The sequence below is a fragment of the Magnolia sinica genome, chromosome 14 (genome assembly GCF_029962835.1).
Source record: "Magnolia sinica isolate HGM2019 chromosome 14, MsV1, whole genome shotgun sequence".
Taxonomy (NCBI): domain Eukaryota; kingdom Viridiplantae; phylum Streptophyta; class Magnoliopsida; order Magnoliales; family Magnoliaceae; genus Magnolia; species Magnolia sinica.
In genome coordinates, this window is record NC_080586.1 from 78,175,869 (window position 1) to 78,186,445 (window position 10,577).

The 10,577-nt window shown below is 41.1% G+C and overlaps 1 protein-coding gene across 1 annotated transcript; it reads right to left on the reverse strand.

The window, feature by feature from the left end:
• Positions 1-1,064: 1,064 nt before the first annotated feature.
• LOC131226322 (corytuberine synthase-like) lies at positions 1,065-7,189 on the reverse strand. The gene is made up of 2 exons (XM_058222139.1): positions 6,321-7,189; positions 1,065-1,877 (listed from the first exon to the last, which is right to left on the reverse strand). The coding sequence occupies exons 1-2, from the start codon at positions 7,155-7,157 to the stop codon at positions 1,272-1,274; spliced, it is 1,443 nt and encodes a 480-aa protein (XP_058078122.1). The 5' UTR covers positions 7,158-7,189; the 3' UTR covers positions 1,065-1,271.
• Between the last annotated feature and the right edge of the window lie 3,388 nt (positions 7,190-10,577).

Sequence of the window (10,577 nt, forward strand, 5' to 3'; positions counted from 1 at the left end):
AAGATGACTTGAATGAACGGACATCCTATAATTTAAGTCATTGTACTGGTGTGAACCACCTATCCAATTAATCGATCTGTTATTATGCCATGTGACCCGTCTTTTGATCGGCTCGTATGTCCCAAAAAACACCACACTTTGGTGGAAAAGTGATTTAGAGCAGGTCGCAAAACTTTTATATCTAAGATGGAAAAGAGAAGACTCGATCAGAGGCCAAAGTGATCCCGATTAACAAAACCTTAAAAGGAATATCTCACGAACAGGAATAAGTTATTCAATGTACCATATATGATTTTGGGCAGGAGAAGTTAAATTAGCCAACCCGACCCCGATGCATCCAAATGCCTGTGCTGTATTCTCATCATTCCGATGGTTGAAAGTTAATTTTAATTTCGCTTTTATTATTTATAGTAAGTTTTAGTTTGACCTCAAGCCTTGATAAACCGGAACAAGTTATTCAATGCTCAATATATGATTTTGGGAAGGAGAAGCTACTTTAGCTGGAGAAGCTACTTTAGCCACCCGGCCCACTACCCTTGATTGCCTATGCTTAATTCACTCATACTGATAGTCGTAGCCAATTTTAATTTCAATATTACAAAATAGTAAGTTTACGTTTAATTGTAACTTTTGATTGCCCAGAAAATTTAGAAAAATGTGCTTAGGCCAAATTAGACCTTTACTATTTTCTTTCCACAAATCATAAATTCTAGTAGAAATCATGACGGTCTCTGTTTTTATAGAGTTTGAATCGGAGTTTGATTCTAAAACTTCATTATAAATTTGTTTTTATTATGATTTATTTATTTTTAGAATTATTTGAAATTATTTTTTATTTTCTTTCCCCGTGAATTCAAAGAATCTACGTGAGGAGTTCAGATATACTCTGTGAATTGGAAATAGTTATCCTTGAGGAAGAAGATAGTGTTAGACCTCATCACATCCATCACCGTGTCAAAAAAGCCACAAATTGGACGGTCACGATTGTCTTATTTACTTTTACTGGCAAGATACATTTAAGGCGTTCTTTAGCAAGATCCCTACCTGTTCATTAATTTAAGGAAAAAAAAGAAAAAAACGAAAGACAAAAAGAAATTACATTTTCAGTGCAAATCCAGGAGAATCCAGTACATGGGAAATCCGTAGTGCGGCCCAAGCTATCAACGGTCTGGATCACTAAACCATTGGTCCCACTTATCCAAACTAAAATCTCTACCACAAATTATCAGATCAAGCATTTGCATAACATCTCAAGAAACACAACTATATGATCACACTCTTACTTTAGGGACCGCTACGAGCGACGGATTAATGACAAGTGTAAGGCTCAGCTTCTCCTTCAATTCCAGATCATCGGGTTTCATTCCATCTGGAAGAGACCAATTGAAGGTGTGGATCAAAGACCCGAGAAACAGTGGAATGGTCCGACTCGCCAACGGCATTCCAATGCAGATTCTCCTACCCGCACCAAACGGTATGAATTGGAAGTGTTTTCCATAGTAATCCAGATCCGAGTCCAGGAACCGTTCGGGTGAGAAGGTATTCGGTTCCGACCACGAGTTCGGGTCTCGCCCGATTGCGTAAGCATTCACGAGGGTCTGATAGTCTTTTGGGATGTTGTACCCCATGACTTCACATGCCTCGACGGACCGATGGGGGATGAGGAACGGTGCAGCTGGGTGCAGTCGCATGGTCTCTTTGATGCAGGCGTGGAGGTAGGGCAGACGTGGGAGGTGGGCCTCAGTCACGATGGTGGGGCCCACTTCACGGTCCAGTTCATCGCGGAGTTTGATCATTTTGTCTGGATGTTTTAGGAGTTCGGCCATGGCCCACTCGATGGTTGTGCTGCTCGTCTCTGAACCGGGCCCAAATGTTTCCTGGTGGGCCCAAAAATAACAAAAGGAATTGTGTTAGTACTGTTACAATTGCATTTGGAAATCTAACATTTTCTAAGGCCAAGATGTGTTTAAGAGAGGCATCTGCGATCTAAGCCATTCATCAGATGGGTCAAGGTCTAGATATTATTGTCTGAGAAAATAGGACGGTCTGCCAATTAAAATCGGCCACGATGATAAAAAAAGAAAATATGGCTCGGATTCGGATTCGGTAGTGAGCCGTTCAATACCGAAGGTGCTGTGGGGCCCACAATGATGTATTTGTTTTTATCAATTCCGTCCATCGATATTTACAGCTCATTTTAGGGAAGTAGACCAAAACTGAGGTAGGTCTAAATCTCAGGTGGACCACACCATAAGAAACAGTGGTGATTGAATGTCCACCGTTAAAAACTTCTTGGGGGCCATAAAGGTTTTGGATCAAGATGATATTTGTGTTTTCCCTTTATCCATGTCTGTATGACCTAATCAATAGGGTGGATGGAAAATAAACATTACAGGGGCCCTAGGAAGTTTTTAATGGTGGGCGTTCAATCCTGTGGTGTGGTCCACCTGAGATTTTGATATAACTATTTTTTAGCTCATGCCCTTAAATAGTCTGGAAAAAATGGATGAACGACGTGGATAGAACAAATATATCATGGTGGTGCCCACAGTAGGTCATTACCGAATCCGAATTGGTGTCCAATGTCTAGATATTGGTGTATAAAAATAAAGAACAGTATCTACTAATCAGAATCGGCCACGACGCTAGAAACAAAAGCTGGTTAAGAAAACATGGTATGGGCATTGGCACGATGGGACCCATCTGATGGACGGCTTGGATTTGCTACTTTAGCACGTGTACCAGTACGCATGGTGGCCTTGGCAAAGCTATTTCATAAATTTTTAAATGGGATGGACTGCTGTGATTGCCCAACACCGTGTTAAAATGGTGGTGATTCATATTCCATTTCGCACTTATGCACAGCTGTATAGGCCGTGGAACTAGGTCAAAAAATCACGATGGACAAGCAATCCTAACCATCAAATTGATGGCTATCCAATAAATGGTAAAAGTAAAATAGTGGTTAAAATCATAATTCATGCTGCATCACTAACAGGTATGTGATTTGTATTGCACTATACCTATGCTTTATGTAGAGTTGGGCACAAGATGACTCAACTTGGCAGACTTAGCTCATCCAACCGTGAGATCTTATCTATATGCGGAATAGGCCCACGGATCTGTCTGTGCATGGGACATGGCGATCAGGGGTCGGATAGCTTACCTAGCTAAGATGCCGCCATGGAAGCCGGATAAGAATACCAGAATACCTGTAGAACTTAGGATCTTCCTCTCCTTCACATCCTTTCTGCAATTCACAAGATGAGACTCGAATTTCTGCTCTGGTATAGGATTGGGGACCCAGCTCTCTTTTATAGAGTCTGTGGAGAGGGAGTTTGAAACCCATCACAACTCTCTCTCCCATGCTCCACGTTGTAGCATCCTAGTTCAACTCAAACTGCTGTCTGCGTAAGACAGCTATAACATTCCAGCCCTAGTACGCAGAGCTGCGCAGATAGACTGCGCAGCGCATCACCTAAAGTAGGGCCCACTGGTCTACTCAATCATCCAGTCCAACTGTATAACAATCTAGACTGTTGATCAGTGAGGCTCACTAAATAGAGTTCTTACACCAACTCCTTCAGATCTAGGTCGACCTGAACCAAGTGGGTGAGTCAATTCGAACCAAGTAAACTTCGTCCAATCCATACTCAAATTGAGTTGAGTTCGGATCACCTGTTATCACAATTCCACTGGACCTGAAATCCAAAATTGGAATTGGTAATCCATTGGCTCAATTCAACTTGACCTGAAATCCAAAATTGGAATTGGTAATCCATTGACTCAATTCAACTTGACCTGAAATCCAAAATTGGATCCTTACTCTTGCTATAGTTGTAGACTCTCAGGAGTTTCAATACCTGGTCGAGGGTTCGAGTATCCATATGTGATGAAATCCCACCACGGTGTGAGTGTGTGATGTGTGTTTGCATGTATAAAATAAAAATAAAAAAATAAAAAATATAAATTGACTCAATTCAAAACTCAGACTAGTAGATAAAACAAAAAAAAAAAAAAAAACGGATTTTCCGTTTCATATCTAAAATGTCATGTAGCTGATGTAGATGTTGCTACTACGGTAAGTGCACATAGGTTCTGAGATATGATTTCGATCAACAAATACCCACCACACCCGACCTCATGACTTGGTACCTCTGACCATGTCAGACTCGGACAAGATTAGTTTAGGCCAGACACAGACTTGAATTGGGTCAAACATGATAGACTCCGTACTAGGGTTGAGTTCAGGTAAGGTCTATTTCAAAATTGGGTCGAGTCAGGTTAGCCCTAACTTGATCAGACTCAGACTCGATGCCTAGCATTAGCCATGTGCACGGTTGAAGATCACCGCCATGTTTTGAAATGGTGGTAAACTAGCAAAGGAAGACCTGTAAGAGACAAATGTCCAAGAAAGAATCAAAGTTGAGACACAGCGGCTTTTTTGTTTTTTGTTTTTTAGACAGAGAATTTTATTAAGGCAAGTCAAGAAGAAAAAACAAACAAAAGAATAAAGAAATAGCTGAAAGGATAAGGACTAGTAATATTTAATTAATGAAACAAAAATTCTATCTTTATAATTGGATAGGCACTATTTTAATGAAAGCGATAATTCCAGTGTGGAGAGAACTAATCAGTACTTAAAAGAAATAATCAGAATTCAAGTGGGGAGAGAACTAATCAGTACTTAAAAGAAATAATCAGAATTCAAGTGGGGAGAGAAACTTGGGAGTGGACTCTGTGCCAGGGGCTGCTTGGGTCCCATAGAGATGTGTGTGACAAATCCACTCCGTCCATCTGTTTTGAAAAGCCACAAAAGGACGGGATTCTAAAACTCTGGCAGATCTAAAAATAAGATGGTCCATCACAAGAAACAGTGGGGATTGAACGTTTAGTGGTGAATGAAGTTTTATATACGGATGATATTTATTCCTACAGTTTATCTGAATGGCAATGATTCTATGAACGGTTTGGATAGCATATAAACATCATGGTCATCTCCAGAAAGGTTTTAACGGTGGATGTTATTGTTCCCACTGTTTTGTTGGTGTGGTCCACCTGAGTTTTGGATCTTCCTGATTTTTACAATCCTATCTATTGTGGTCTTTTAAAACAGATGAACGGAGTGGATTTATCACGGACATCTCTGTAGACCCCACACAGCCCTATGGTCACAGAGATGTATCTGTGCCTGGGGTCAGGCAATCCGCACCCGTTAACCAGCTAACACGTCAGTGGGTGTTTCTCTCTCGGTGGGACCCACTTTAATGTATGTTATGTATATCCATGTATGTTATCTATATTCATGTTGAAGGCCCACCATTAAAAACCTAGTAAGTGCCGTAATTATTCTTTGCCATCCAAACTAATGTCGATGAAGGGAAAATACAAATATCAACTTCCTTCAAAACTTATATAACCCTGGGAAGCTTTTAATGATCACTATTTCTTGTTGCATGGTCCACTTAAAAATTTCGATGAGTTTTTTTTTTTTTTTTTTTTTTTTTGCTCTAAAATATGCTGAAAAAAATTAATGGACGGCATGGATATATATACAACACAGATCAAGGTGGGCCCACGGTCAAGGCAACACTTCCTAACACATTACTAATAAGGTAACACCTAATCTATTGCAGTAAAGAAAAACTGATGTATGTATAGTATATTCATGCCGTTCATCCACTTTTTTCATATTATTTTAGTGTAGTTGACAAAAAATAAATCAAATTCAAATCTCAAGTGGACCACACTACAGGATATAGAGGTGAATGACCATTAAAATTTTATTGTGGGCCAAGAAGTTTTGGATCAAGCTGATGTTTTTTCCCCTTCATCCAGGTCTGTCCGACCTTATCAACAGGTTGGATGGTAAATAAACATTTCTGTGGGCCCTACAAAGATTTCAACGGTAGGTGGAGAGAGAGAGACTATCACTATTTAAACGATATAAAAATAAAAGCATCTAAGGATTACAGAGAGAGGCGGCGATTAGAAAATAGAGATGACAACTTACAGACGACTGTGTGCTGACTTAGCATACAGCCCATTTTTCCTACAAACATCTCACATATGCAGGAAATCCAACCCATGGAAAATCTGGCCCAGACCATCAAGATACACCATCTCAAAAATCAGGCAGATTCACTCACTAGTATGACCACAAACTGTATATTGAATCGGACCCTACACTATCCATTTATTTCCATGGTCTGGCCCACCATTTGATCTTCATGAGGGCCCCACTATTCTCAGTGATAAGTCAGCATCCAGCTGGCTGTAGATGAGAGAGAGAGAGAGAGAGAGAGAGAGAGAGCACATACCAAGAACATTGCATTTATCTGACCATCATCAAAATCATTCGCCAGCAAAACTTCCAAGAAATCATGCTTTGAAGGGTCCCGATTTGCCCTCCGTTCCTTAACCGTATCCTTCCACAGCTCAATCACATCATTCAACCGGGCCTCACAGGCCCGAAGAAGCCCATGTGGATCAATTCCACCCAAAATCGGATAAAAATCAGCTAAATTAGGACTAGCGGCTATATATAGCATATCCCTAATAAGCTTCTGCATTCCCACCTTATCACCTTTGTAACCATACTGAAACACGTCTTTAGAAAATACCACATGCCCGAGTATATTCAACAACGTCCCAAACACTACCTCCGTAATCGTCATGGGCCCACCTTGTTTTGATCGTATGAAATCCACCATATCAGTCACCTTCTGCTGCCGAACATGTATATGGGCATCCAACATCTTCGTAGAAAACAGCTCTGTTCTCGCTATCCGCCGTAGATTTTTCCAGATATCTGTACAATCAGTCCACACCACTGAATGTTTGATGTGCTCCTTCATACGTAGACTATGAGGAACGAACCGGCCTGAGAAGGACCGATCATGATTTCGGAGAATCTCCATCGCTGATTCTTGTGTGGATGCGATGATCACCGGCTGCACACCGAACTTTACTAGCATTAGTGGGCCATGGACTCGAGCTAATTTCATGAGCTCTACATGGGGGGCCACACTCAACATGGACATCATGTTGCCTATGATGGGCCATGGGTAGGGCCCAGGTGGGAGGTTTTTGCGTGACCATGGTTTAAAGAGGAAGATGAGGATGAGGGGCACCAGAATCCATAGAAGTGAATCCATGGAGAATTCAACGGTGGATGGATATGGTTCTGCAAGGAGATGTGCATGTACTTATAGGAGGGTTTGGATTGGGTGTGCGTTTGTCACAGTTTAATGAATTTGATAGATGGAAAATGGTTCGATGGGGGCTACCTCATGGGAACTTCCCATGAGGTTAAGCTGTGTGGGCCCGCTGTTATGTGTGTTGAACATCTACCCCATCAGTCAGATATACCGGTATTCTATGGTGGGCCTCAGGCTTAAAAATCAAGTCAATCTATTACTTGTGTGAGGCGCCACACCATATACAAAGGCTGAGAGGGAATACCCTCCCATTAAAATATTCATAATCATTTGTTGGCCTAGTGAGATGTGGTTCACAAATCCAGCCCAGCCATTATATATGTGTGCTCCACTTCGATGAACGATTAGGCTAAGTTTTAGACGCATCCAAGTTTCAGGTAGGCTCTACTAAGTGCTTTTATATATTTTAGGAATGTCTTTACATGATTTTAGATGGTATCGCTTACCTTAGTTTTGTATTTGGCTGATTTTTGGGATATCCCATAATTTAAAAGGGAACCATCAAATGCAGGGTGTTGATGTTCGACACACATCATGGTGGGCTCCACCAATTGCTTTTATATATTTTAGGAATGTTTTTACATGATTTTAGATGGTATGGCTCACCTTAGTTCTGTATTTGACTGATTTTTGGGATATCCCATAATTTAAAAGGGAAGAACCATCAAATGCAGGGTGCTAATGTTCGACAAACATCATGGTGGGCTCCACCAATTGCTTTTATATATTTTAAGAATGTCTTTACATGATTTTAGATGGTATGGCTCACCTTAGTTTCGTATTTGGCTGATTTTTGGTATTTCCCATAATTTAAAAGGAAACCATCAAATGCAGGGTGCTGATGTTCGACACACATCATAGTGGGCCCACAGAGCTTGACCTCATGGGAAGCTCCCATGAGGTCGACCGCATAGAACCATTTCTCTTGATAGATATTTGATATATATGGAATTAGATCCAAATTACATACCATCCAGGCCGTGGGGGGCATTTTAGACAGAGTATACGATTATAAGATTTTGATGGTTGGATGATCATAACGGTCCAATCTATTGGGAAAATATGTTCATTGGTCCAAACTGGAGGGTGGCTAAGATCAATCAAGCAGCACTATTTTTGGGAGATATTTTATGAATTATGAGGCAAACGATATGGATGGTCTGGATTGACGTAGTGGTCAGCCACATGTAATACGGATGAATTGTAATTGTGGCGAACAAACACCGTAAGCTTTGCCTGAAGGTGTTAATAGGCGGGAGGAGCGGATTTGGTGAGACCCCGGCCTCACACAAAACAATGTGGCCCTTACTGTAGGGCCCACTTTGATGTATGTTTTCTGTATCCATACCGTCCATCCGTTTTTTCTCAGACTAATTAATGGCGTGCCTGATCACAATAGTTAAAGAAGATCGAAATATCAGGTCGACAATACTCTTGGAAACAGTGGTGATTGACGCCCTACAATTAAAAAGGGCGCATCTTAATGTTTATTTAGTGTTTATTTTCCATCTAATCCGTTGATAAGGTCACATAATTCTGGATGAAGGGAACAAACAAATATCAGCTTGATCTAAAGTTTTTATGGACGTTAATGGTCAATTACCACTTTTTCTTATGGTATGGTCCATATGATAATTGGATCTCCATAATTTTTGGGATGATGCATTGAAATGATCTGAAAAAGAGTATGGTCGGTGTGGATACAGAATAGATATATCAAGATGGGGCCCACAGGAAGAGCCGCACCGTCCTGGGTGTGGCCGGGGTGTCACCTAATCCGTTCCCGAAGGTGCTCCTGTCAAACACGCCGACACGTGCGAACTGGAACACGTGCAATTGTAGGCTTCAAAAGATCAGGGAGCTTCACTTCTCGCGTGGGCTAAAAGGGACAAAGTATATATACCGACGGCTTAAACAATTGTTCTTAGCTGTCCATCTGCGCCCGGGGATGTGTAGGCCCCACATGGATTTCTGTGACAAATCCACTCCATCCATCTGTTTTGAAAGATCTAAATAGGACAACATTCTAAAAATAAGACAGATCCAAAACTCATGTAGGACACACCACACTAAACAGTGGAGAGGATTGCCTGTGGACAGAGATATTCCTATGCCCGGGGCTATATGGAGCCCGCCGGGATTTCTATGACAAATCTACTCCATCCATACGTTTTGAAAGATCACAATATTACAAGTCCGTAAATATCAGGCAGATCCAGAACTCATGTAGGCCACACTACACGAAAAAGTGGGTATTGAATGCCTGGGGGTAACAGAAGTTTCGTCTCACGATGATATTCGTGCGTTACTCGTAATAACCCAATAAACGGTTTGGATGGCATAAAAACATCATAGTAAACTCCAGGAAGGTTTCAACTATTGAAGTATATGTTCCTACTGTTTCAGTTAGGGTGGCCCACCTGAATTTTGTATCTACCTTATTTTTATACTCCTATCCTATTGTGGAATTTAAAAACAGGTGGACGGAGTAGATTTGTCACGGACATCTCTGTGGGCCCCAAACAGCCCCGGGCACAGGTATATCTATGAGCCCGGGGTCACAGGCAGTCCACTTCCGTGTGGTAAGAGCTGCGACACTCGTGTGGAGTTAGCAAACCTTGAACAGTCCGAATATAGAAAGAAAAAGAAGACGACATGCCTCCTCCATCTGATTCGAAGAACGACGGCTGCAAGTGAAAGTGAAGGTTTTTATGCGTTCTGACGTCACATGCCTAACACGTGTCTACTACATTATTGGTTATGTGGGCCCACCACAACCCATGCTATCATGCAGGCCTAAATTTTTCAAAACCCTAGCATGTCCCAGCTTATGATGGTATCCGGTGATCAACGTACCAAATGAATCCTTTTTTATTTTTAGTACTTGTACATGTGGGGCCCACCTTTACCATAGCTTTTTAAGGGGAATTATTTGATACTTTTGCGAGCTGTGATTGTTTATACGCACTTTATACAAATAAATTAATTAAGTTTAAACGTTACATAGTCTAGGGCCCATTAGATAGGCCATGGTTTAAAATTCAGATTGATTAGAGGATACTAAGCTATGATTAATGGGCATTTGTATGAGGAAATTGGACCATTGAATACTTTTTATTTGGTCCATATAATAAATATTCCCCAGCCAGCCATTTAGTGATTCAAATCAGTGTAAGTTTCAGTTTAAGATCCATCTAAATTTGGTCCAACCATCATTTGAAAGGATTAGATTTAAGTTACTATTTGACAAGTTTTGAAAACACTTGTCAAGCCTAGGGGTGTACATGAAACGTGTTAGCTCGGTTAGCACGCTCGACTCGACTTGAAAAAGCCCGATTCGACTTGGTTTGAAGCCGA